Source organism: Fusarium fujikuroi, chromosome FFUJ_chr03 (assembly GCF_900079805.1).
Source record: "Fusarium fujikuroi IMI 58289 draft genome, chromosome FFUJ_chr03".
Taxonomy (NCBI): Eukaryota; Fungi; Ascomycota; class Sordariomycetes; order Hypocreales; family Nectriaceae; genus Fusarium; species Fusarium fujikuroi.
In genome coordinates this window covers 85,916-113,084 of record NC_036624.1, presented here as the reverse complement: position 1 = coordinate 113,084, position 27,169 = coordinate 85,916, and the positions used below count along the sequence as shown (strand labels likewise).

The 27,169-nt window shown below is 48.4% G+C and overlaps 9 protein-coding genes; 4 read left to right on the top strand and 5 right to left on the bottom strand.

Annotated features, from left to right (window-relative positions):
• Positions 1–171: 171 nt before the first annotated feature.
• Positions 172–1,467, bottom strand: FFUJ_02120 (uncharacterized protein; the record flags this gene model as incomplete). XM_023573815.1 has 3 exons in its annotated part: positions 172–1,191; positions 1,245–1,343; positions 1,399–1,467. The coding sequence occupies 3 exons, from the start codon at positions 1,465–1,467 to the stop codon at positions 172–174; spliced, it is 1,188 nt and encodes a 395-aa protein (XP_023427278.1).
• A 289-nt stretch (positions 1,468–1,756) lies between these two features.
• FFUJ_02119 (related to cutinase transcription factor 1 beta) lies at positions 1,757–4,159 on the bottom strand (the record flags this gene model as incomplete). XM_023573814.1 has 8 exons in its annotated part: positions 1,757–2,162; positions 2,216–2,555; positions 2,607–2,796; positions 2,844–2,901; positions 2,947–3,324; positions 3,373–3,743; positions 3,849–3,918; positions 3,987–4,159. 8 exons carry the CDS (start codon positions 4,157–4,159, stop codon positions 1,757–1,759), a joined length of 1,986 nt encoding a protein of 661 aa, XP_023427277.1.
• A 457-nt stretch (positions 4,160–4,616) lies between these two features.
• On the top strand, positions 4,617–6,496 carry FFUJ_02118 (probable mfs-multidrug-resistance transporter; the record flags this gene model as incomplete). XM_023573813.1 has 4 exons in its annotated part: positions 4,617–4,917; positions 4,976–5,332; positions 5,383–6,063; positions 6,111–6,496. The coding sequence occupies 4 exons, from the start codon at positions 4,617–4,619 to the stop codon at positions 6,494–6,496; spliced, it is 1,725 nt and encodes a 574-aa protein (XP_023428756.1).
• A 5,123-nt stretch (positions 6,497–11,619) lies between these two features.
• Positions 11,620–12,879, top strand: FFUJ_02117 (uncharacterized protein; the record flags this gene model as incomplete). Its single annotated transcript, XM_023573812.1, has 1 exon — positions 11,620–12,879. The coding sequence occupies one exon, from the start codon at positions 11,620–11,622 to the stop codon at positions 12,877–12,879; it is 1,260 nt and encodes a 419-aa protein (XP_023427276.1).
• Positions 12,880–15,294: 2,415 nt separating this feature from the next.
• Positions 15,295–16,741, bottom strand: FFUJ_02116 (probable L-lactate dehydrogenase (cytochrome); the record flags this gene model as incomplete). XM_023573811.1 has 8 exons in its annotated part: positions 15,295–15,450; positions 15,501–15,754; positions 15,809–15,883; positions 15,933–15,974; positions 16,026–16,106; positions 16,161–16,504; positions 16,565–16,598; positions 16,651–16,741. 8 exons carry the CDS (start codon positions 16,739–16,741, stop codon positions 15,295–15,297), a joined length of 1,077 nt encoding a protein of 358 aa, XP_023427275.1.
• A 770-nt stretch (positions 16,742–17,511) lies between these two features.
• Positions 17,512–20,878, bottom strand: FFUJ_02115 (related to nonribosomal peptide synthetase MxcG (component of the myxochelin iron transport regulon); the record flags this gene model as incomplete). XM_023573810.1 has 6 exons in its annotated part: positions 17,512–18,024; positions 18,079–18,449; positions 18,506–20,036; positions 20,087–20,485; positions 20,533–20,585; positions 20,635–20,878. The coding sequence occupies 6 exons, from the start codon at positions 20,876–20,878 to the stop codon at positions 17,512–17,514; spliced, it is 3,111 nt and encodes a 1,036-aa protein (XP_023427274.1).
• A 677-nt stretch (positions 20,879–21,555) lies between these two features.
• Positions 21,556–23,056, top strand: FFUJ_02114 (probable O-acetylhomoserine (thiol)-lyase; the record flags this gene model as incomplete). XM_023573809.1 has 5 exons in its annotated part: positions 21,556–21,605; positions 21,653–21,707; positions 21,763–21,846; positions 21,897–22,256; positions 22,304–23,056. The coding sequence occupies 5 exons, from the start codon at positions 21,556–21,558 to the stop codon at positions 23,054–23,056; spliced, it is 1,302 nt and encodes a 433-aa protein (XP_023427273.1).
• A 1,282-nt stretch (positions 23,057–24,338) lies between these two features.
• FFUJ_02113 (probable reductase RED1) lies at positions 24,339–25,464 on the top strand (the record flags this gene model as incomplete). XM_023573808.1 has 3 exons in its annotated part: positions 24,339–25,017; positions 25,078–25,127; positions 25,180–25,464. 3 exons carry the CDS (start codon positions 24,339–24,341, stop codon positions 25,462–25,464), a joined length of 1,014 nt encoding a protein of 337 aa, XP_023427272.1.
• A 121-nt stretch (positions 25,465–25,585) lies between these two features.
• FFUJ_02112 (related to zinc-binding dehydrogenase) lies at positions 25,586–26,698 on the bottom strand (the record flags this gene model as incomplete). XM_023573806.1 has 2 exons in its annotated part: positions 25,586–26,526; positions 26,584–26,698. 2 exons carry the CDS (start codon positions 26,696–26,698, stop codon positions 25,586–25,588), a joined length of 1,056 nt encoding a protein of 351 aa, XP_023427271.1.
• Between the last annotated feature and the right edge of the window lie 471 nt (positions 26,699–27,169).

The following is a 27,169-nucleotide window of genomic DNA, read 5'->3' as shown; positions in this document are numbered from 1 at the left end:
ACGGTAAAGGAGGCAGGAAGGCAGGGCTGCGTTACAAGGTTTTGACGGAGTTACCTGGGCTTATATGAACTTGGATGGAGTTATCGTTCAATTACACATGCATTCGGTTGGCTTTTGTATCCTAGTTATTCTTCCATTTGTTCTTACATGTAGATGGTATATCTGTTAGAATCAATGCACTTGGGCATTTCTATCACATTCAACAGCTGCCAAACACCACTGCAGCATCGATGACCATCGTGGTTCCATCTCATTCCGAATGTCTTGTAGTACCGGCTTCCCCCAATTCCTCATAAACCATTGTGATCTTCCGACTCGATCCAAGATAACACAATAGTGCGCGAGGATGCAAAGAGCAACAGGGTGCCGCTGCTTGATCAGGTCCAGGAATTCTGAGCTCACAGATAAACACCAAGTCATGGCGATTCGCTCGTCAGGCGCAGCCGTTGCCCCTATGTGATTCTCTATCCAGATGATTGCTGATGCGATTGATTCTTGACATATCGCGATTACCCCTTCGTCGAAGCCATCGGGTATGACAATTTGTCGAAGCTGCGTGACCGTGGCGTCAAGAAGAGGCGTTGAACCAGACTGGCTTCCTAAGACGAAGAGATGCCTAATCCTGCTCTCTTTAAGCAGTGGCTCGTATCTGTTCAAAATGTCACTCATGCCCCGAATAAGTACGAAGACATCGAGGAGATCGTCAATGCGGGGCTGTTGGCCAGCATTGTGAGCGCCGAGGCCAGCAAACGCCCCAATGCCCAGTAGTGAAGATGATAAAAAGATCTCCACACAGCTCTCTTCTGTGATGCACGCGACAGCTGAACGAAGACCAGCGATAGCCTTATTCTGGTGTTGTGATGCACAGATAGCGTAGTCTGGTCGATCGGGGTGCAGTGAGGCCAGGTGGAATGCAGATACAGACAAGACTTGGTGGAGAAGATAAACATGGCTCAGTGATAACCTGGGTAGCTCAATTTGCCATATCTGCCGAAGTTCATCTGCTCGCGGAAGAGTAAGGTAAGTAGACGTCGAATACTGGTGCATCAGCTCAAGATCCGTGAGCCAAGTGCTCTGTTCTATTGACTCTTGGCCTGTGACGAACTTGGCTAGGTACGGCAATGGATCCGGGCTCGCGATTGACGAGTCGGCATTTGAGCCTTTCTGGCGATCGTCTCTCGGGGCATCGGTCTATGTAATCAAGTCAGGGTCTGTTTATATCCACAATGTTACGACCTACGGACTTGATCAGCTGAACGCCCTCGTCGCACTTCCGACGGTTCCTGGTAGACACACGATAAGCCGTGTCTCTCGCACGCTGCGCAAGGCTGCTTCTCATCACACTGGCTAGGTAATTAGTCAGGCGGCATTGACGCGTGCTGGGTGACCCGTTCTCACCTTGACGCGTCGTTGCTTACAGCGCAAGCAACCCCTTCGAGACTTTTTGTACCCCAAGCGCGGGGGCATTGTGACAGCTTGAACGACTGTTCTTTTGCTGAATGGTTTCGGTATCGCTTTCGCGATGGGTTTGGGGCAGTTAGCGATTGGTAGGGTTGCATGAAATGGATAAATTGAGGTTGGTCAGTGGAGATTAATTATGCCGAATTATGAACACTGCTTATGTAAAGCGCCGATCAAGGTTTGCGCTATATTCAGATCTGGTAAGGTGGTTTATTTATTAACGTCTAAGTGTAATAGGGTAGCTAAGTATAAACGAATTCTTAATCTAAAGAAGAAGATTGTCTGGAACCATTCACTAGTAAATGCCTGTAAAGTCTAATTGCTCCATTTGCCATCGGTCTAAGAAGTCAAACCCAATAAAGTCCCCATACAAGAACGACTGGTCATCCTGTGGCAAAGTCATGTCTGTTTGAGGCGGTTGCAGGATATGCCCGTCACTTAGAGCTTGGTCTTGAGACATGGTCTGCATTGTGTTAATTTGCTCAGTATCGCTTGTCGACATTGGGTAGAGCTTGTTCTTGGAGAGAACAATCTCAAATGCAGGCAGAGCTCTCTTGATGGCAGGAGTATCGCGAATCTGATCCAGTGCAAGCATGGTGTGCTGAACCGATATGCGAGCCATTGAGCGAATAAGGCTCGACTCTGCAGCGTCAAGAGCAGATTCTATGTGAAGCGCCAAGAGGGCAGTGATAGTGGTGATACTAAGATTCAAGGTCAGAAGAAGGATGAGATCAGTAATTGAGAAAACACATACAAAGTAGTTGGCAGCTTTTGAATCATGTTGTTGATCATGACTCGTTTGACGATGGTGTCGAGCTCAAATATCGCTGATCTAAAGCGTTGCTGCGCCCACTCACGCAACCCGCCATCACTCATTTGCCATCTTCCACGGCGGAGCAAACGGCACATGATGCATTCAAAACGGTAGCTGGTGGTCAGAGCCTCGAGATGATAGATCTCACCCTCTGCAAAAGACGCCATGAGGTGCATCCTCTCGGGAAGTGATGTTCGCCACGCATCGAGTGGCAGTATCCTCTTGTGAATTTCTTCTGCAGATGGATTTGAACTTGTCACGACGGACATGACATTCCCGACTGTGATGGATGTTAGATGGTTCGTTTGTTCTCGAAAGGGTTGGGACTTACAGATCTGGGCCAACTCGCATTGAGCGATGAGTGACACCTTTTGGGCCTGGGAGATTGGTGATAGGATACCCGACCATTGCTCAATGTCTTCGGTCTCCCAATCAGCCTCAGTGAGGGGTCTTATTGGCGGTGCGTTTGCGAGTAGTCGCATGTTCTGTGTGTTGATGAAGAAATGGAAGATATCCCTGTTCTACAGCACGTTAGTCAAACGACTAATCTGAGAGGGTCTTAACTCACATGTAAAACCCACCAGATTCGTCGGTACAGCTTCTGAGATCCATCATCACGAAGACAGCTAAGACTTGTAAGTATGGTCAAGCCCTGGATGTGTTGGACTTACGCATTTTGTACGCCCATCTTTGAAGCACGACGGACAGAGTTGTGAAACCAGTACTGAAAGTCTCTGTCAGACGGGTGATCCAGGATGATTGCACCAAGAATCATGGAACCCTGCAACATGGAAAGCGGATCGCCTTGGCAATGAAAGTCATGGAAGAGCTTGGCCTTTGAAAAGAAAGATGCCTGTGCGGTTGAGCGATCTGGATAGCCGCAGCCAATCAGGACGTCATGGGTGACATAGAGACTTGCAGCAGCAGCTACAGCATGAAGCAAGAAAATACAACAGCTTCCTGAGCGATAACTCTGGATAAAGTCTATTCTGTTGAGAATGGGTGCGAAAGGATGCACATAGTCGAAGTATGCTTTGACTATATCGTCCCTATAACATCATTAGGTCATCTCATTGGGAGTAGTGAGACGGACTTACATGAATCGGGGAGGAGGAAGCTCGAATACTTTCTTCTTGGCAAGATACTCGTTGTCAACGTCGTCAAGCTGAGGTGGTGGATTCCAGTGATGTATTTGACTGTTGAAGCTATCATCTGGTTCATCATTTGACTGATGATCACTTGCATCTGTCTGAGCCGCTGACGTGTCATTGACTGTATCTTGCAGAATGTTAAGGTAGAGTAGATCAGCTTGGGCCTGACCCGGCGGACGACGATCTCTGGAGTGGGGAGTGTCGTTCCGTAACGAGCTGCCAGTATGGCTTGCATGGATAGACTCTTCTACAGGATCAGAATGAGAACTATCTGTTGTCTGTCTTGACACATTTGTTGGAAGCTGTTGCTGTCGTGGCTATGAATGTATACAACTATCAGCTTGGTACAGGCCACATGGCAGTGGACTATAGAGCATGCATCACTGAAGTGGTACGAGGGAGGCGATGAGACAGTGACTAACCGACAAGATGGAACCATTGGTATCTGGTATATTTTTCCGCGACCTGGGGACTTCGGCATTACGCCCTTTTCTAAAACACGCATCAGTAACTACACCTCAACACGAAACTTGACTCATCAATGATTTATAAAAACTTACACAGTCCGACGTTTCCGCGCCGACAAAACACACTCATCCGGGCACTCTCTACTAACACAGCTGCCGCAGGGAAGCCCAACAACAGCAGCATTGCACTTGATCTTGCGCGTTCTACACGGCACGCAGGCCTTGCTAATCTTGGGCGTAGACGAAGCCCGAGACGGTAGAGGCATTGGGAGGCGGGAATCAGATAAACGAGAATAAACGCGGTGGATATTTTTTGTTGTCGTGTAAGATGCCGAGATGAATGGCGGTGCGGGGTTTGGCTGGATGTTGAAAGAATGGTGAAATGCCGCGGGGTTTTGGCGGTGTTATAGTAAGATAATGATAATGCCGTGGTCCACTTATAATTACGACAGTGGCGCATGCAGGAATAACGTGCTGTTCCGGAGCACGCCGAGTGGACTCCGGGAAATAGACTGGCCCAGAGTCTGCTTTCTAAGCGTGGTTATAATCCCGCCCAAAACACCGCGGACAATCCCAATCTTGCACGCTGGACCTGTCGCCCCCCTAACCAACAATGGAAAAAGCAAAAGTTAATATTCGCTCCTTTAAGAGATGGGTGTCACGATGCCATAATCGTACGTCTGTGAGATTGTGTCAGAAACATCACAAACGATTCCAGCAACAATGGCTATCGATCCTCAACCCAGTTCTCCCTCCCTGTCCTCCGAGACCATTGCCAACGACACCATCGGCAATGACAACAATGTCAACGAACCCAGCGTCGAACCAAAGACACAAGAGCATCAACATACAGTACCCCCTCGACTGTCTCGAATCTACAGTCAAGCGCACCATATCAGCCAGTCCTTCATCGATCAGAACTACCCAGGAGAGGGGACAACACAGGTTCCCTATCGCATCAACTTCCTCCCCGACGATTCCCAAAATGCTCAGCTGCCTCCCCCGATGGAAGAAGTGGGCATTTGTTCTTCTCCAATCTCTAGCATGTCTCGCAACTACATTTGCCAGTTCAGCGTATTCAGGCGGTATCAAGCAAGTCATCCGCGCGTTCGGCATCTCCCAAGAAGTCGCTACACTTGGAATATCCCTCTACGTCCTGGGTTTCACGTTCGGGCCTTTGATATGGGCGCCCTTGTCGGAGCTTTACGGGCGGAAGAAAGTGTTTTTCTTCACCTTTATGGTTGCAACGGCGTTCAGCGCTGGGGCAGCCGGAGCAGGTTCCATTGCTTCTTTGCTAGTTCTGCGTTTCTTGACTGGATCTATTGGCTCTGCGCCTCTTTCAAATGCCCCGGCGTTGATTGCGGACATGTTTGACAAGTCGGAGCGAGGTCTGGCTATGTGCATGTTTTCGGGAGCCCCTTTCCTTGGACCAGCAATCGGTATGTTCAAATTCCTTCTGTTGATCCGATAGACAACTAACAGAATCTAGGTCCCATTGCAGGAGGCTTCCTTGGCGAGACTGCGGGTTGGCGTTGGCTCCATGGGCTCATGGCCGCCTTCACTGGCGTCACCTGGATTGCCTGCACCGTCTTCATCCCAGAGACATACGCGCCGTACATCCTGCGCAAGCGCGCCCAGCACATGTCCAAGCTCACAGGAAAAGTGTACATCTCCACTCTCGACGCAGACAAGCCACCAAGTTCGGCTGCCCATCAGCTCAAGAATGCATTGACCAGACCTTGGCTGCTGCTGTTCAAGGAGCCTATCGTCTTCATCACCTCCATCTATATCTCCATCATCTACGGCACCATGTATATGTGTTTTGCCGCGTTTCCCATCGTGTTTCAACAGGGGCGAGGCTGGAGCCAGGGTATTGGTGGCCTTGCCTTCACTGGTATTGTTATCGGTGTGATTCTGTCTATCATCAGCTTCGCTTTCGAAGACAAGCGCTACGCTCGCGCTGCTCAGAGGAGAGGTGCGCCGATGGAGCCTGAGGATAGACTACCCCCAGCCATTATGGGTTCTCTTCTCATCCCCATCGGTTTGTTTTGGTTCGCGTGGACAACCTTCGCTAGCATCCATTGGATTGTCCCCATCATCGGTACCGTCTTCTTTGCCTGGGGCCTTGTACTTGTCTTCATGGCGCTCTTGAACTATCTCATTGACTCCTGTAAGTTCCATTTCACACGCCATCCGAGTCTCGCTAACCAAATACAGACGTCATTTTTGCAGCGTCCATCATGGCAGCCAATTCTGCTCTGCGATCCCTCTTTGGTGCCGCCTTTCCTCTGTTCACAAGACAAATGTACGATGGCCTTGGAGTCCAGTGGGCTAGCTCCATCCCAGCCTTCCTCGCCCTGGCCTGTGTCCCCTTTCCCTTCCTCTTCTACAAATACGGACGCCAGATCCGAATGAAGTGCGAGTACGCTGCAGAGGCTGCCAACGTCCTCCAAAAGATGCGGTCTCTTCACGTCACTGTCACAGAAGATGACGCCATGAATGAGGCTGAGGAGATGTGGAGAGCCAGAACACACAACAGCCACACATCAGCTACTCATAGCCACGGTCATCGTCGATCTCTGAGCTGTACTCGCTCTGTTTGATATACTAGACTTTTAGTGTACGATGATGAGAAGAGTGAAAAGTAATCAAATTGAGTCACATGGGGGTTGCTAGGGAGCCAATTCCAGTTTAGACATTTCAAGACATGTCGTTTTTGCCTGTTTTCTTGCTTCTTAGATCCGATAGAAATACAACTGATAGAGACCGTTATATTCGTAGTAATAATTATATTCATTTGTCCTTTCCCATCCACCACAAAGCCCCAAGTTTATATGAGGGGTGAATTATAGGTTCATGAACTAGTGCCTTCGCAGACAAATCACAAGAGATGGGTGAATCGGCATCACGTCTCTAGTCCGCTTGCTTTGCCATGTTATGATGAATATCTTAGCTATCCTCAAACTTTGAACATCATTCCTCCATCCTCGATTCCTTGCCAAACCCGTCAAAGGAATCAACTTATGGCCTCGTTGACATAGGCCACGGCAACTCCCTTTCCCACAGCCTTCTCGATGGAAAGTGACGATGCAAGTTCAACTCGTTCAAGGGATCCCATGCCGTTAGCATCGTCACCTCACTCGTTGTCCGACGAATCACATTAACTCTGTGCTGATAACAAAACTCGGAGATGAAAAAGTGAATGTGGAGTTCACAAAGTCGAGATTAATGGAACTACTATCGCCATCATGTGTCTCATGCTCTTCAGTTCGTTCCTGAACCTATCGCATATCCTTGATTCATAATCGCTCTAGTTCGAGCCCCGGTAGCCTTGGCTCACTTATCACTTTGAGATGTGACGATGCTCAGGTCTTCCAGAGACCAGGCTCGCGCTTTACCCCGCCGATTGAAAACGCGAAGCCAAGCTTTCAGCTGGAAGTAGCCATATCGCCGTCTGAGCGCTCACATCGTAAGCCCACACTGGCGGTTTAGTGGAGAGTTACCCCTTTCAGTAATCGATTAGATGTACAGGAGAATTATCGCGAGTCATGAGAAACAGCAGAAGGGGCTACGTGGTGTTTACATGAATCATCCGCCGGAGTGCCTTTAATATGTTCCGAAACTCTAAATCGAAGAACAGGTGGCAAAGCGTGCATGATTAGCGCTGTTCTTTTGTGCTAATGATAGTATCACGACCTTCCAGTTCTGATCAGCCAGATTGGGCTGGTCTTGCCCTCATTTGTAGCGCTGCGGTGTGCACCGGCACAAGAATAGTAAACGCAGTTATGAAAATCTGGAGAAATGCTTCCCCAGATTCCGAAATAAACCTCTGTGTGCAAAGGATCAATAAACAACGTCACTATGCGTTAAGACCATCCCAGCAACCGCGAAGTTAGTCTGTTTAAGGCTAGTCGGTTTATAGGTGTTCCTAGGCATAGGCTTTATTGCCTTTAATGTATCTTTGTCGCTTTAAGTCTAGCCTTCTGCTTAAGTGGTTTAGGTCTCTATGTAACTTCAAGTGCTGTTTCTATCATCTGCAGGGTCCAGCAAAGAATTCTTGGTCGCGGCATAAGTCTACTACAACTACTGTTTAGGAAAGATCTCCGGACAAGACTGTCAACAGCGGATACTGAAGGTCTTTTGAATAACTGGGCCATGTGGATTGCTGCTGAAACATAACAAGCAAATGCCTGTAAATGATCTGCTTGCCCAGCTTGCTTAGCACAAGTTCCACATATGGTCCCTAGGAAGCTTTGTGCCAAGAAGGTCTCGAACTTGAATCCTGTTCTTCTGGTTTGCTTGTTTATCAGATCTGTTGGGTGTGCTGTGTCAATGGGTGAGTCGGGCCGACAAGGTTCAGGACTTCGGCAACTATGTAGCCCGAAGTAGCGAGGACTAGGTCAGTTACATTCATCCCGACGATCCCGCGTCGTAATTACTTTACATCTCAATGGACTGCCGAGGCTTGGAGATCTCGGTCGGCTGATCTACTCCCCGGTGGTCAAAACGACTGGGACAGGCATACTAACCAGAACCAATAAGGAATCAAGGACTTCCCGCGGCAGGCCCCTAGCGGTGAGTGTCAAGCCTCATCGGAGAAGAAGCCTCATTTCGAAACGCTCTATGCCGGCATTTGCATCTTGATGCGGTCCTACCGTACCCACGAAGCCACGTACCAGTATGCCGCTAGCGCACAGACTCCCGTACAGATTGAGTTCTGATTGAGGCTGTTCACGGACCAACGGGTTTCCTCTTCTGCAGAGACAAGAGTCGCAATGTTAGAGTTTGAGCATGAGTCAAGCCCAATGCAAGTTGGGGTACACGACATATCTGAAATGCATAACTTCCATGCATTAGTTTGACATCTATAGTCGATTGAAGGCGCCAATCACGTCTCGTGAATTGAGCATACAACAACCTCACCTGACTTGATTATAGAAACCATGGTATGTCTATACTGGTTGAGAACTGTTATTATCAAATGCCCGTCTTCATATTGCCGTCTTCATTACTGCAAGCTCAAGTAATTTGAATCACTTACTATCGCGAAGCCAGCATGAGGCGGCATTACGGCAAACTCGGTTGCAAATGTGAGTCTTTCGGCTTTGCTTTCTTAAAGCGTCTTAAGAGTTTCAAAGTCTTGATGCCTAGATAGGTCGAGGTCGAAGTTGGGGTAAAGGGGAGAGGAATTTAAGGCAAGAAGTGTTTTACAGGCTTGAACTCAAACTTTAACATTCACATAAGCTATAGAAGTAGTAGAGATAAAGGTTAAGATATCTAGATAGTCTTACTGTTTAAATCTTTATTTAAGTTAAATTATAGATATAAGTAAGTAAATAGAAATTATACTGTATGTAAAACCTCTTAGTTATATTAGAGCTTTTGTATTAAAAATCATGTTGTGTTAATACAGGCAATATGTAATAATAAAAGTAACTGTTATCAGCCCTTGTATTTAATGCTATCTGTAGGTTATAAATTCTTCAGACAATACCCGAGTTGGCTGTTGGAAGCCCGTAACTAAAAGACCATAAACAGTTAAAGCCGCCATTCCGCCATAATATCGGCAGGCGATGTTTGTTAATTGCCTTGGCAAAGCAAGCTGAAATGGCATGCTGTATCTAATATCTCATTCTCTGTTATACCATTGATTCTACCCAGTATACACACGATTAAAGTTATAATACATAGACAGGTGGAAAAACAACCAACATGTATTAATTATTCAAAAGAAACTCATTATCGGTGTCTGTCACCGTCATCAGCGCAGAAGCATCTACCCTGTTTTTGTTCATCTGCAGTAGCGCATCGGATGACCCTTGGTGCAGTCACCTCAAAAGGTTAGGAATGCGGCGCTCATAAGCAGCTCCAGGGGCTCCGGCTAGACCGGCAAGTGATTAGTGCGCCGTGGGCTACTGACTAGCGACTTACGGGCCGCAGCCGCCCGGTATGAGTTTCCCCTCCCCTGTATTTCCAACAAGGTTACATGGCTTTTTTGATGCTATGACGGGCAGGGATCTAGGCGAGTCGCGGGCTCGCAAGTCTAGTCTGTCTAGACTTTAGTGGGAAATGCACGTAACTTTGTTCAGTGAGGTCATTTGCTGGCGATCCTTGCTGGCTGGAGATTAAGCCTCAGGTGCTGGAGACACCTAAGGGCGGCCGCGTTGTGAAGAACCTTTGAAGAACCTCAGCGGTTACGAGTGGATGCGACAGATTGCAGCGTCCAACGTCTGGGGAAACCCGACTCGTTTGCGAGGATCATTAACAGACTTGGACTTGACGCGCGCGGTGGAGAGCGGAGTTTGGATTCAGTGGCAGCCCGCCCAAGGGGAGTTTCCACCTTAGTTATGCCATTACCAGGTTTATCCTCATGATCCATCTGCTGCTTATGTGCATTATAAGCGGCAACCACCAAAAACAGGGCCTGCATAACTATACGCTAGAGACACGATGCGCGGAATATTTGTTTCCTCCGCGAACTGGCAGGGTTTGTCCGCAGAATAAGCTTTCGGCTTTGGGTCCTGCTCAGCTGTGAACGGAGCAACACATTTAGCGAGAGGGTCTACGGAGATGTTTCTCTGTTGATGTTTTATTTGAGACAAGTGGGGGAGGCCCTTTTGCAGTCAGCATGACAAATATGACTGTACTAAACTGTCAAAAAGGACTCAGCAAGTGCCAAAATACACTGATGAGAAGTGAGCGGGTACAGCACCAAGACAGGCTGAAGCGAGAAAATAAACAGCGCGGAAACAGAAGCGTGATGAATATCCACTTGAACTGCGAAAACATTGCATTGGGATTCTCAGGCATCCAGTTGAGAAGGATTTCGGTTACTTTTTACAGTGGGTCAACACCGTCGATCGATTGACTACAGCAGCCGCATTTTTCTCGTTAATAATTTCTCGCAGAGACTAAACTAGAGACAAAAGTAAGAGGGAGGGCGGCATCGGCGGAGGAAGCCCGGCCCTGAAACAAGCACATCACTCGCATCCAAGCCCGTCTTTAGACTACAGTAGCTCGTCTCACTTACTCTTTTTAGTGTCAAAATTGAAGACTTGACTGTAAGGCTGAGGCGCCGTTTTGACCTTTTACAGTCACGCCTCTGTAACCTTGATAACACGCCGCCACATCTCACGCCCTCCCCTCACCCCTTGTTCCAAAACGTTCGTTCTTGAGATTACGCATGCAGAGGGCACGTTGTTCAAAGCTAAACAGGTGCCGACTCTACGCAACCCCGCGTGCTCGTTAAGGCTTCCAATGGGTGTGTGCCGCTTGCGTGCGTGTACGTACCATGACAGCTGCAAGAACGTAGCACGCTCGTTCAAAGCTTATGGCCCATCTTGGAACCTAGCAATTGTGGCTGCATGTCCTGTCCTGTCCTGTCCGTTTTTTTTTTAAAGGATTCTCTTCTCTCCGCTTTCACGGGACACGGGGATTGTTTGATTTGCTAGGATTTTTCGTCATCGTGGGAGATTTCGCCTGCAAGAAACGCGGGATGCCGCTGACCTTGACTGCACGGAGGTGACTGGTAGTCTATTCTATCAGATATAGAATAAAGCCGAAGCACCAATTTTCTTTTCTTCTTCTCACTTCTTTTGACATATTATACATACTCCATGCCCCATCTCTATCCAGTCTTTTCCAGGATTATCAGGATAACGTTTTCCTTTCTTTTTTGCTGCTCCCACTTTAGACATACACTGTCACCTGCTTACTCGGTCCAAAGATGGCTGGCGACTTTTCTAACAGAGCACCTTGGAAGCGCTCGGCATGTGATCGCTGCCGCGCACAGAAGCTGCGATGTCACCGAGATTCAGGCCACTCAACGGACGCATGTCTTAGATGCCTCAAATCTGGCATTGAATGTGTCACCAGCAAAGCACGGCCAACAGGTCGTCCCCCCTCAAGACAGGTGCAGCCCACCGTTGTAGTTGAGCAAGGTGATACCAGCTCGTCGTCACACACCACAGACTCGTCACCCTCAGCGGGCGGCACAGACATGAGCAACATGATGAACTTTGAGTATGATTTGTCGTTGGACAATATCTTGGACAGCATTGGGATGCAACACTCTGATTTCATCGTCAATGACAATATCCTCGTCGACATCTCCCCCCTGTCGTCGTCCCAATCGACGAGCCAACACAGCGTTGCACAGGCACAGGCACAGACAGTGGACCCCAGCACCATCCAATCGACAGCGTCGTACCAGTTCAACACTCTACCGAGTACCAGTTCCATGGACTCTGCCTTACCCATGAGGAGCGATCATGTCGAGCTGCTTCTGTCAAGGCTGCATTCCAAGTTGTCTGCTCAGCTCTACTCCATCAGATCGTCCCCATGGGACGTGAAGGGTACCCTGAACCTTTCCTTGGCCCATCAGGGTATTGGTCAAGATTTTGAAAACTGCGAGTCTCATCCTCTGGTCCAAGTATCACAGGCTTGCACTGAGCTCGAGAGGCTCTTATCTGGCCTTCGTGCCCCCGCATCTGCTGAGCATACGCCCTCAACATTTTCATACACGCCAGCGGTGCCCCCGCGTTTACGCATAACGCAGCTGCTCATTGCACTTTCGTGCTACATACAAATTGTTTCAATCTATGGTATCATATTCTCAAAAGTGTTCGACTACCTCCTCAGCACCTCCAAAACGTCAGTTGGCTCATATCAATCATCCCCATTGACTCTATACATCGGAGGTCTTCCCATTCCCCCCAATGAAACATTATCCGGAAATCTGCTCGTTCACCTCATCGAGCATCAGCTTCACCAAATTGAACAGCTCATGGGCCTGCCCGAGCATTATAGAGTATCTTCTAGAGCTAAAGACACTAAAGATGGAGAATTGGGGTTATTTGGGAGTCAGCACAGTCAGTCTCTGCTTAATGCCGCGATACAGCTAGGAGAAGATAGAGACGGGAACCATGACGACATAAGATGCGTCCGGGCATTAAAGATAGTGATGCGCCAGATTAAAGATTTTTAGACACCTGTTTATAGAAGTTCTGGGGGTTTGTTCAAAAAGATTGCTATAGATTTTCTAATAGAGTAAAACTTACAAGTCTAGAGACTCAGAGGGCTCACGTGCTTCAACTGGTGATTGAGCTGGTGAATTGTCTGGTTTTACTGAGTCATCGTGAATAATCATTGTGCCGTGCCCTTTGATCCCGTGGGAGCGTAATCCTGGTTGCCCAGGACATTTGTGGTGGTGGTGAGAGATGACTCGTGGTGTCAGCATTGTGTGGGATTCGTCGGTGATCTCGGAAGAGCTGTTTCAGATTACTGAGGAACAATATGAAGATATTTAGCAGAATAAAGATTAAATATTCCCCTGAGAATAACAGAGATCGTGTCTAATGATTGTCATGACATAATATATTTATACCATAGCCTCCTTTGCTGGACCACAATTACGTTCACATCATCACTTCTCCATGTGATCTTCACCTCAGTCTCCATTATCCGTCAACGGGGAGATTGAAGCTCGCTGTATTTTCGCCGAAAATCCGCTCGGAAATTAAGCCAGTTGGCTCCACTTGGCATTCAGGAACATGTGAGACCAACGGGATTAGCAGAGACCAGCGGCATTCGAGTCTGCTAAACCCGCGGGCATTAGAGAAACCATGCATCGTAACCCCAACAGGGATATGAGCATGTTCCTGTGACAAATGCGATCTGTCATAATACGTCACAACACCCAATTCCCGTAAGCAAAACATGCCGAGCAAGGATGAAACAAAGCCCTCATATCCGTAGAGCATTATCAGATTCACGTTGTGAGTGCGTCGAGAAGGAATCCTTCAACGGCAACAATCCGAGTCGATGAAATCCTTTTGCTGACTCTACCTGCCGTACTTCCATTAGCCTTGGATCTGACTACAGCATCTACTGGCCATACGTGAGCTGCCGCTTATCACCACGCGTGGAGCTGCAACGTATGTCCAAGGCACAGCAGAGACTCAGCTTCCCAAAAGGGCCATGACCTGACGCTCAAAGCAAGGCATGGCAACACCCGTTTAGTAACACGACTTACCTGTTTTATCAGATCTGTCTTTTCTGCCCGCTAGTCCTCGTTAAATCCGCGCAATGTACGGAGGTTCGTCTCAAAAGTCTTTGCCGAAGAAGACTGTGGCTAAGAGACCCACCTTTGATAAGATACCAGAAATACATCTAGCGAGATAATAGATGCTGATTCTAATTAAATTATAGCAGTTTTAACCAGTAAAATACTTAAAGATTCTCCTTAAATGCCCTATAACTATAGGGGTTTAATAGGGCAGTCCCTCTGTAAGCTATCTTATCTCTTATATACCTCTATACCTGACAGGGATTAGCAATTGTGGCGTAAGTTATCTTAGGCAAATACTTTTGAGACGAACCTCCGTAACGCAACCAAACTTTACCGGTTCATACCGGGATATGCGCACGCCCCCCACTCTACAGAGTTTGATTCTGGAAATTCGAGTAATAGTACCATTTCCCGTATGGAGTAGTCAGTCGCCAATTGCGCCATACGGACCGAGCCTTCCGATGACGCATATCGGCCGAAAGGACAACAGGGTCGACATCCCACGCTAGATATGTAGGCAAACCAGTTTTGTCTGAGCGGCATTGGGGGACTCAGCACTAAAAGATGACGGCAGCGCTGTACCCGGGTGAATAAATGCCGGCACTGAAAAAGGATCGCGATTTCGGAGGAACTGGCATAGCGACAACTAACGTGTTTGCCAAGGTGTCAGTAGCGGATGATCTGCCGTGCCAAGGTCCAGGTTTATATCGTGACTATCAAGGTGCTGACTTGGCAAGACTTGTGAGAACCCAATATCGATAACGTCGACAGAACATTGAACCACGGGATAATTTCAGGTCCCGGCCTCACGACAAAGATTCGAGGTGATTGACGCTAGGCTAAATGAATTAAGTAACGGCTTTTCGTTTAAGCTTTAAGCTAAAATTCATCTAGATATGTGTGAAGCTATTATTGGCCAGAGTGAGAGGCTCTGCGGATTCCGTTGATTCCCACGTTAAAAAAAAAAAAACTCAAGGTTAATGCCGTCTCCTTTGCTTGAGTCATGACACTTGTACCCGTTATTCATGCTATCACTTTCAAACTGACTGACCGACAGTATTACTTTTACTTCTGTGGCATGCATTCGTAGTTAAAATCTGTGTATTCATGATGATCCATGTTACCCTGCACCTGCATTACGGACCAGCTCCGCGTCATTGTGAGCAGCAGCACTTAACATGAAGTGGTCTTGCTTGAAACCATGCGGTCTTTGCTAAACAGGCGGAGCAGGAATATGGATTCTAAATTAAATGTACCAAGTAGAACACTGTCATATTTGAAAGCTGCCTCTATTGTATGATTATCACCTTCATGTTTGCCGCATTTTCGTTTCTAGTACACACTCTCCAAGACGCCTCTTGCGTTCAGGATGGACAGATGAGCCGGGCTAATATCGCTAATCTTGCTGCATCCAGCAAGTCCCATACATAGCTTGAATTCGTTGATCAGCAAGTCCAGTGCCAAGCCAACACCATTAGAACCATCATACTACAACATCAATTAGTTCATGCATCAAAATTAACAGTTGTGAAACTTACTGCAAGGCCCCAGATGGCGATTCTGCCGACAAAGACAAAGTCAGCACCGAGCGCAACAGCCTTGAAAATATCAGAGCCACGTCGGAAGCCACCGTCGATGGCAATGCGCGTCTTGCCCTTAGCAATAGGTGCGATCTCGCGGAGGATGTCGATTGTTGCTGGGGTAGTATCTAGCTGTCGACCTCCGTGGTTTGAGATGATGATGCCATCAACGCCTTGCTCTATGGCAATCTGGGCGTCTAGGGGAGATGTAACTAGACGTGCTGGTCAGTATGGGTCTTTGACATTCACCAAGACTGTGTACCCACCTCCCTTGACCCAAATCTCAAGGTCAGTCTGGCTTTTCATCCATGCAATCTTTTCTTCCCAAGTCGCACTGGTATCTGGAGCATGTTAGTGAGCACAATCACGCATCCAAAAGTATCCACACACCAAAGGAGAGGTCGGGAATACCGCCACCCAATCCACCAGAGCCTGACTGGGTCTGAGCACTCAAGTTAGGAAAGCTAAATCCTGGAGGGACACTGAAACCATTTCGCAGATCATCCAATCTCCTGCCAAACATGGGAGCATCCACTGTCAATACAACAGCTTTATACCCGGCAGCTGGAATAAGTTCATCAATAAGGTTCTTAGAGAGCTGCAAGTACGAAAACTAACCTTTGGCACGGTTGAGTAAGTTGGTGGTGATCTGCCGATTCTTGAACGGGCTAACCTGAATAGCATAGGGCGTCGATCCATCCGAACTCTGTCCAGATACATCCTCGAGGGTATCGTTAGACAGAGCTGACAGAATCATGGGTACGTGGCGCGCAGCACAAGCTTTCGAAGTTCCAACCTCTCCATCAGCATGCGCAAGACGATGCATCGCCGACGGAGAGACACCGAGAGGCAACGCTGCCTTGGTGCCCCAGAGGGTAGTAGTCATATCAATGTTTGAAACATTACGGAGTACGCGAGGACGAAGCAAGTACCGGTCAAACGCAGCCTCATTATTCGCCAGACTAAGTCCGCGTAAGTGTTTCAGGAACCGAAAGCTTAACAAGCGTTTGAGTGCAACTTACGTGATGTTATCCATGGCCCCGCCGTTGTAGTAGTCTGCAAGCATTAGCTGACAAAGCCGAGATCGGAGGGCCAGGTTGGTGCGCACCTCTGTACATCTGAGACATCTTGTCCGATGCGGCCTGCTTGAGGTCCTGGATCGAGAAGATTTGCGGCTTGGAGGATGTGGCGTCAGACATCTTGGCGGGTTGGATGGGCAGACTGGTACGAGACATGAATCACGGTGTTTGGTCAGTGAATTATTCAAGGAGAATACAACTCGCTGTAATAGGTACTATCCAGGTTTATATGAGAGGTTTTGTGAGTGCAAAATCTAAATGCACTCAACAGGTGAACATCTGGTGAATACATCGTATGTTTAAGTCGGTTGCATCGCCGCAAATCTTCCGAAACTCAATCATGATATACAGAGTCTCTCCGACGGAGACCGGCTCAACAGATTGACTTCCGGGACCGTGTTAACCTCCGAAGACAACCTGCTCATGTGGGGTCAGGTCATGCAATGTCGGACGTCCGATCTCACCCTGAGCCCGGATAAGTCGGGAGACTTCCGTAAGCTAATGCACAAGTCACGACACTAGTCGGAAAGTTATTTTTATCTTTTACATCTAATCAATCAAAGCAGATCTTTCCTCAGAAGAGATATTTTCTTACGGTGCTGACTCTCACGGCGAAGAAGCCTGAAGCATCCCGGCGACGGGTCCCGAACTAAGATGGCCAAGTGCTGACATGTCGATCATGATGTCGTCTGACAGTAATTTCGTATCGCTTTGGTAACGGTATTATGTCATTTTAGATGTCGTTAGTTCAGGATAGATAGACATATTATTCACAAGTAGGCAGTACGTAGTATCAACAATTCGCAACGTGACAAAAGATAGAAGAGATTTAATAGATAACAGTCATAAGTAATAATTCATTCATCCGAAAGACTGACATAACACTTAAATCAATAGCCCCATTGTGTCAACCAAGTGCCAAACCAGGCTGATGATACAGGCTCCATGCAAGCCAAGATAGAACTCTGTGCCAATGTGTTTCCCTTAGACCATTCAAGACCCCGAGATCCTTCTTCTCCAGAGGCTAGCATCTCAAAGAAGGCCAACAACTTGAGACCACTTTGAGCCCTCCTCGCGGTCTCGGATGACCCTTCACTGACCTCCTTCACGATGGTCTTCTCTGCACCTCGCAGACGGCCGATCCACTCATGTAGAGGAATAATCTCAAACTTGTCTGAGAATGAAACCTCAAGATGAGCCTTGAGACCAGGTAGAGCATCTATCCAGCTGGGTGTTCGAGGGTTCAGTAGATTGTAGTAATTCTCTTGCCCAACAACTGCATTCACGGGGACCACGAGCTGTCCAATGACTTCTGTTAGGAGATCAATGGGGATCCAGTCTAAAATACTTGCCGTTCCGAGATCTAGTGGCAGAGCTCGCAGATGGACGGAAGCATCGATGATCTAAAAGGGGCTGTTAGCTAGGGATTAACCAAGGCAGAATAGGTAAAAGCGCACAGCGGGAACCCAATCACGTCGAGTCCAAATGCTACCCTCGCCAAGAGTCTTGACCGGACCAGCAACTTGGCCAACTCGTAGAACTGAAAGACTCAAGACACCAGATCGCGCAGCCTTGCTGAGTAAGTGCTCAGCTACAAGCTTAGATGAACCATATCCGTTGATCGGTGCATCAAATCGGGGAATGCTTGCTTCTGGTACGGGGCCCAAGAGGTCAGATGGCCAGTTCATGGCAGCGCTGATGGACGATATAAAGAAGAAGCGGAGCTTATGACGAGCCTCTCGGCATATGTCTACAAGACTCTGGAGACCGACGAACTGAGGCTCAAAGGAAGAGAGAGGCAGATTGAAGTTGACCTCCCAAGCGTTATCTATAGTCAGTCCAGATTAGCCTCCATTAAATTGTCATATGAGTTGCCGGGCTTACGTATGATAGCAGTGGCTTGATTCTTGATCTCCTGGAGATCATCCTGACTCAAGCCGAGGTTGTCCGCTGCAACGTCGTAGCGAACGAACTTGGCCTTACTTTGCCAGGTTGATGAAAGGCCCTTAGACTTAGCTGAGTCTACTTGGCGTTGGAAGGCATCGGCGCTGCGGTTCAAGCACCAAATCTTGGCAACCTTGTCGTTGTTGCAAAGAACATCAAGAAGATACGAACCGATCTCTCCAGTTGTACCTGTGATAACGATGTGCTCCTTCGCTTCGCGAGGTGGTTCGAAAGCCTGAGCGTACTTGGCAAGCATCTCTCGAGTAGCTTCGCTGTGATGGATCTTATCCTGGGGTCCGTGTTCAAGATGGGACCAAACAGAACGAGCGAGCTGAGACACGGTTGGGTTGGTGTAGATAGTACCCACTTCTACCTCGATAGGCTGATCGAAAGCAGAACTCAGAAGTCCTGCAAGGCGAATGACATGAAGTGAGTCGAAACCTCTGGTGAAGATGTTGTCATCGTCCTTGAGGTCAACCAATCCAGACACGGCTTCAATTGCCTCTCGAATACCAGAACGGACCACTACTTCGGTTGTTCCGTTAATGTGAACAGAAGGCTTACCATGCGTAGACCTGTCGTAGATAGCGTTGATGTCGGCAGTGAATGCTTTCTCTGTTTCATTGCGAGCGAGGGTACCCTTTGGAGTACGAGGAAATGGAGTCCGAACGATCTTGACAAAGTCGCGGTGAATCTGAGCGAACGCTGGAAGAGACCTGTTAACTTCTTCAAATGTTGGCCAGACGTTGTCGATGATGGTGTCGTCTGATTTGTCGAGGTTGGTCTCATCAGGGTACAGAAGAGCAGCTGTTTGGAACCGGCCACGGCCAGTGAGGTAAGCGGCAGCAATCCATGGGTGGCTGATGAGCTTTCCTTCAGCAGCAAGAGGGTTAAACTTTTCACCGTTGGACAGAATGACCAGATCATCACGCCGCATCTCATACTTCCAGAGACTGGGATGTTTTGGGTGTCGTGAGTACAAATCTTTCGTCTCCCAGATATCAAGCTCAGGGAACGTCTTGAAGACAGGTTGGGTAGCAGTAAGCTTAGGGTTTTGCACAAAGACCAGCTCAGACAGATCTTCGGAGTAAGGACGCATCTCAACGCCTGTCCGTGGATGGAAATAGTAGTAAGCCCACTCATCGGGGTGCGTGACCACGGACGCTAGCCATTGGCCCTCCGTCATGCCCATTGTTTGCATTATGGGTACACGCGGGTGAATCAGATCGCCGACGGACTGAGGAATAGGTCCTCCAGCTGACGTGATGAATTTGAGCTTCGACAGCTTCTCAAGCACACGGGGAGACTTGGAGATGTCCTGTAGGACACTGGGTGAGATGAAGGCTGAGTCGAGTGTGATATGGTCAAGCGCGTCTTCGATAACATGCTGCATGATGGGCCCTACGGACGGGAGAACAACAGTCCAGTTGAAAAAGACGGCTGAGTACAGACCGAGACAGATTCCAGCAACCTAAATACACACATCAGAGCCTGGCTCAGGTACAAGAAGATGATACTTACGTGGAACAGAGGCATAGCGCACAATTGTCTCGTGCCAGTCCACTCAACACCAGTCGGCCTCTTCCCATTTGTAAGTTCCATGAGGTGGAAGCCATCAACAGTAGCAGCGGTCTCGAGATATACTGGCACCAGTTTAGGAAGGCCGGTAGAGCCGGAGGTGTGAAGCAGTGCAAGAATGTCTGACTTTCCTTCGTTCCAGGACTTTTGGTAGACATAGGGTTTGAGGGGTGTTGGATCTAGGAGCTGGGATAATTCTGGAGCCTCAACGCTTGGTATCTGGAGGTCTTGGAGGAATCCGTGGTGGTCCAGGCCAGATGAAGCGATCCAGAACTCGCAGCCAGACTGTTTGATCAATGACACGTGTCCTTCGACACTGTTTCTTGGTGACGAGAGTAGCAGCTAATCAGTTAGAGACTACATAGTTATCAAGATACTTGGGAACTTACTCTATGTCCCAGCTTTGTGGAAGCAATCATCATGATGAAATATCTCAGGTCATCTGAAGCTCATCAGCAGCTGCCTGCAGTAGGATAGCAAAGCCAACTTACTTTGACCAATGTAGGCAATTGTTTTGGATACCGTTGGCGATCCAAGTTGGGAGTCAAGCCACCCGCACAGTCGGTTGATAGAGTTGGCAAAGATCTTGGTGGTGACTTTATCATATCCTTGCGACGGTTGTCCGTTACGGGGAGTGTAGAAAAGCACGCGATCAGGCTCGTCCCGTGCAATCTCGTCGATTACCACGGGGAGAAGCCTATGACCGTACACGGGCAAGTGGGAGATTGAACCCATGGCGTTGGCAGAAGACTTTACAAGAGAGGTGAGAGAGAGTATTGCTTGCTTTGCTATCTTTTGCATAGAGATATCGAACTGAGAATGACAGCTAAGCAGGATATAGTTTCAACACAATACTAATCGAGCCAGAAACGCGCCTTGGGCCTTATCATACTTGTACAATCCCTTGTTCTACGCGTTGCACTGTTGCAGTGCTACTGAATGCTGCGTTTCTCGGACCTCGTTTGTAAACCGAGGTTGTTGATCTGCACGTTACTTAATGAGCAACCGAACGGAACCTTTTCTCGGCCATATTCCGCGATCTTTCACTGAATTGAGTCTGTCGTATTCATGCTTCAAATCAGCACAAGTTGCATCATCACGAAGAGAGATGCGATTGGTCGTCGGAAGCTTTTGCGGAGACCGGACCGGAGCTGACGTGCATGAGGATCCATAAGGAAGTGTCCGATTGCTCCGCTCGGCGGCGTTCGGTAACGGAGCCGGACTGAAGATCCCGGCCGATCTGACAATACGAAATTTATTTTGAGCCGAGCAAAGGCCTCTCAACCGGATCGCAAATGTTTGCCATATTAAAGACCTCTGTTCAATGATATTCTCCTTTGACCAGGATAACACTAGCAGGCTTTCTCTTTCCCTTTCTTGTGCTTCATATCCTTCAACAAAAGCTATTCAAAATGGCAGAGCAAGTCTTTCAGAACTTTGAGACCCTTCAGCTTCATGCTGGGTATGACGCCCCTGGATGTTGTCTCGCCAGACTCTAACATTTTGTAGTTACACACCGGATCCTCACACAAGGTCCACTGCTGTTCCCATCTATGCGACATCTGTCAGTCTTGCCCAAACCTAAACTCTGATAGATCCAGCATCTAACTCTCACCTAGAGCTACACTTTCAACGACTCTGCTCATGGAGCGCGCCTTTTTGGTCTCAAGGAGCTCGGCAACATCTACAGTCGTCTCATGAACGTGAGTAACCCGAATAATCCCCAAGTTCATAAACTGACTTATTATCTCAGCCTACTGTTGATGTTTTCGAGAAGCGAATTGCTGCTCTAGAAGGCGGCATTGCCGCTGCTGCCACTTCTTCTGGTCAAGCTGCTCAGTTCCTCACCATCGCCACTCTCGCCAAGGCTGGTGATAACATTGTGGCCAGCTCGCATCTGTACGGTGGCACATACAACCAGCTCAACGTGCTGCTTCCCCGTTTTGGTATCAAGACCAAGTTTGTGCGAAGCGGAAAGCTTGAGGACTATGCTGCTGCTATTGATGACCAAACTCGTGCTATTTATGTCGAGAGCATGAGCAACCCCGATTACGTCGTGCCTGACTTTGAAGGCATCGCCAAGATCGCTCATGAGCATGGTATCCCCCTCGTCGTAAGTTGGTCGTTCCTGTCTCGTTGAGTAGAGCTGACTGGACTAAGGTCGACAACACGCTTGGTGCAGGTGGCTATTACATCCGTCCTATTGAGCATGGCGCCGACATCGTTGTCCATTCTGCGACCAAGTGGATTGGCGGCCATGGTACTACCATCGGTGGAGTGATTGTCGACAGCGGCCGCTTCAACTGGAACAAGCACTCAGACCGCTTCCCTGAGATGGTTGAACCATCACCCTCGTATCACGGCCTCAAGTACTGGGAGGCTTTCGGTCCTGCTACCTTCATCACTCGAATCCGCGTTGAGATGCTTCGGGACATTGGCGCGTGCCTCAGCCCTTTCTCCGCACAGCAACTCCTTCTCGGTATAGAGACTCTCGGTCTTCGAGCTGAGCGTCATGCGCAAAACACAGAAAAGTTGTCCAAGTACTTTGAATCTAGTCCCAATGTGAGCTGGGTCCTCTGGCCAGGTTCTGAATCTCATCCGACATACTCCCAGGCCAAGAAGTATCTCACACGAGGATTTGGCGCTATGCTGAGTATCGGAGTCAAGGGAGATGCTTCAGCTGGAAGCAAGGTCGTGGATGGTCTCAAGCTCGTGTCTAACCTAGCCAACGTGGGTGATGCTAAGAGTCTTGCTATTCACCCTTGGTCGACTACACATGAACAGTTGTCGGAGGATGAGAGGCTCGCTTCTGGTGTGACGGAGGATATGATTCGTATCTCTGTTGGAATTGAGCATGTTGATGATATCATTGCCGATTTTGAGCAGTCGTTCCAGAAGGCTTATGGGTCTTAGTGTCGTGGTAGCCTTGGTGGACTTTGCAGTCAGATAGATAGAAAGGTGGCGGAAAGGGTTGCTATATATTTACACGTTTCAATGCTATTACATGTCGTCGGGGCAATTCGTATCTACGATTACAAACTGTTCGATTCCCATGATGTCACCAGTGTGTCGCGAAATCGATAGATACCCAGTCAGACTGTGTTTGGTACTATCTTCTTCCAGATCAACATTGACAATAACGAGTCAGACTCTAGATGGCATGATACGAGATTACGCACAATCCGAGATAACCTTCGGAGGGAAAGCGCATTGCATCTTGACGTTATCTATATGAAGCACCGACAATTAACGTCTTTACTAAAGCATATCCTTACGAGCTGGCTGTCTGAAGGTCTAATAGATAAATGGCTGCCTCGCATTTAATTCACTCTAGAGCTCTAGCTGCCCATTTCTTTTACTATGATACAAGATGCCCAATATGTGAGCCTCCAGAGTTCTGTCATCTTCACCTTGAGGTCTCTTCTGTTGTTCGATACACCTTTCAAGCGCTATGTTTAGTGATCTCTCGAGCCTTTACACATCCATGAGAAACGGATTGAGTCATATCAAACGACAACATAACAGATGCTTTGGACAGCTCACAAAAAAGCCTGGTAGCCAACGGCAGTGTCCATTACTAGAAGATCGTCAAGTACCGGTAATGCATACCGGACAGCTACATGCATGATCACGATCTACGGCATTGGGGCTTTGGCTGGATACGTCCGAGAACCGAAGATGAACTGCGTACGGTGACCGGAGCTCCACTATGAACTTCCACCGAGGACCGAAGACACCGACCTATGACCAATCGGAGAAAGACTTTGTGACTCTCCACCGCCAGCTAGTTAGACGCCAACCCACTGAAGCATAAGCTTCCGGTATTTTGTAACTTAGCAGATAAAATGACAACACCAAAAGTTTACCCTACATTGCGACCGGATAAATGCGAGAATAAAATCCTTCCGGTATGGATTGCAGAAAAGGAATCTCAAGCTGTGTGTTTGCGGCCGCTATACGAATATCGGGTCATGGTTTCGGAGGACCTGAAAGGCTCCGAGGTCGCGCCGTAAGTTAGTGCATCCTCCACTGGGAGGATTCTCAAAGACAGTGCACCCCAGATTCACAAGCAGCGAGACAATTTAGCACTATAACAGAGGCACGATGAGAAGACCAACAGTGATTATCGCAATCAAGAACTAGCAGCAATATTCTCGTTGATCTCTCGTTTCTTTCTGTATTCACAATCACAATCATGGGCGGCGAAGTCTCAAACAAGACATGGGTCTTCAAAAAGTCTCCCTCAAGCCTACCAGAGCCAGGCGTCCATACCGCTTTCGAGGATCGACCCTTGAGCCTAGTCGCACCACCTGGAGGTCTCGTCATCAAGCTCCTCACAGCTGGTCTCGATCCCCATCAGAGAGATCGCATGCGAGGAGCTGGCAACGTCGACTACGTACCTGGCTATGAAGTCAACGAGCCCATCACAAACTTCTCAATTGCAAAGGTCATCCGCTCAGACAACGATGTTTTTGAGGAGGGTAGCTTAATCGCTGGTAGCCTTCCTATCGCTGAGTACGGCATTATCCCCAGAGAGCTCATTGATGCTAGAGCTATGGCATCACCGCTTGTTTGGAAGGTCTCAAACGATTACAACCTTGATGTCAAGCATTACGTTGGTACTCTTGGTCTGGCTGGCATGACTGCTTGGAACTCCTTCTACGGCCTCGTCAAGGCTGTCAAGGGTGAGACAATCTGGGTCAACGCTGCATCAAGCTCTGTCGGAGAAGTTGTCGTTCAACTGGCCAAGATCGAGGGCATGAAAGTGATTGCCAGTGTGAGCTCTGACGACAAGCTCGACTACGTGGTCAATGAGCTTGGTGCAGATGTCGGCTTCAATTACCGAAAGGAGCCAGTTGGCAAGGCTCTCAAGCGTCTTGCACCAGATGGACTAGACGTTGTTTTTGAGAATGTCGGCGGTGATCATTTCCAAGCTGCCATCGAGAACATGAAGTGGTTCGGCCGCATCATCAGCTGCGGAACAGTAAGTCTCACCTCCAATCAGCCGGCCGACTCAACTTGCTCACATTATCTAGGCATCTCAATACAACAAGCCAGTTGAAGAACAGTATGGAGTCACCAACCTGTCAGAGATCTTCCGCCGACGCATCAAGATCCAGGGTTTCATCTTCTGGGATGACAACATCTACACTGACAACATTGAGAACTTCAAGGCTACTATGCCAAAGTGGGTTTCAGAGGGAAAGATCAAGTCTCGCTATACTCAGTTTGAAGGTATTGAGCAGGCTGACAAGGCATTCTTGTCCATGTTTACTGGTGGAAGCCATGGTAAGACGGTGCTCAAGATAAGCGACCCTTAAATGTGAGCGAGGAGTACTGTGATGAAAAACGAGGGTAGTGGCTAAATATAGGTGTATATCTATAAATGAAAAGTAATACATGTATTTCTCAAACGTTGTCTCTAGGGACGGTTGCAGATGCTCACTCCCAAGGGTGAATATTCATCTTGACTCCATTGCCATCTCGATACTTATCCAGCGCCTTGTTCACAGCATCCGCATCTAAACCGCCAATAATCTCGAAGCTACTTGGATGAAATTTCCCCTCCTTATACCAACGAGGAACCTCATCCCAGAATCTCGTAGTCAGCTCTGGGTGGATCGGGGATACCCCAAACACAAGCCGCCTCTCATATCCAGCAGCTTTGGACCCTATTCGAGCAGCGTCAAAGTCTCCGTCCGGTCGCCGGAGAGTGATCAAAGTTCCCTTTTTCTGGTTTGATAGTGCCGCGATACCAAGTTCTTGACCTAGGCCAGGATTTACCGTGTCAACAGCGAAAATTAGCTCATCTCCAGCGATGGCACGGATCTGGTCCAGCACATCAGGAGCTCTTCGGTCGATAACATGGGTAGCTCCAACGGCCTTGAGCTTTTCCTCGTTTTGGCTACCAGCGACGGCGATGATTTGACCTATTCCTGCCAACTTTGCAAGCTCAACAACGGCTCGTCCCGTGTTGGAGCCACCTCCAATGACGAGGAGGCTGATGTTAGAATACTCAAATGACTTGGCCTCAGGTGCCAAAGGGGCTGGAATGCCAAGGCCGGAGGGAGTAAAAAGGGCCATGAAGGCAGCCAAAACTATAACAGGAATTGTTGATGCCTCATCGTCGTTCAACCCACTGCCGGCAACTCTGCCTACGAACCGCGCATCAACGAGGGCATATTGCTGAGCTGCGTTGAAGTCATTGTTGAAGCCCCCCTCAGCATACGTGTGACCAAATACATGCTCTCCAAGTGTGAACTTGGCCGAGTGCTCTCCGATTCCGACGGTTACTACCTCGCCGACAATATCGCTAGCAATGACATATGGCATGCTGGTAACGAAGAGGCCATCATCGCGGGTTCTCTGGTCATGAGGATTTACTAGGGTTTATTCAGTCTCGAGTCTTCTCCGTAGGTAAACGTGTTCTTGAAACTTACGGCCCGCAACGAGGACCTTGACCAGTAGCTGGTTCTCACCAGCCTCTGGAATCGTCCGGCGCCCCAAGGTTAATGGCTTACCCACCTCCTCAAGTAAAAGAGCTTTTTGAGACATTGTTGTTCGCGTTTTTAGATCTGTTGAATGGAGATGGGGATAGAAGCAGAGGAAAAGTGTGAATTTATATGAGAATAACATCGCTCCCATTAGTGGCTTACTCTGTCACGCCATGGTGACTGGGAAGCTTTACCAGATTTATCCTCTTACTAATTCGTAAACCATCTAATAGCCGATACACGTTCTAGAAAGTTTTAATGCCCTGTTCCGCCAAAGGCGCGAGTGCTAGATGCGTATATCCAGGCCACGTATACCTTCCGTATTGATTGGTAAGCGTGTAATGGCATCAAAACAGACTTCGATTGGCAGTCATTTTAGTAAGCAGTCCCGGAGACCACGCTGCGAGATCCGTCGCATGGGATGCTCACTAATCACATACACGCATATTATGACCTTTCCTACATCGGCTCTTCATCGGCTCTTCATCGGCTCTTCATCGGCTCTTCACCGACTCCGAGTTGTGACAAAATG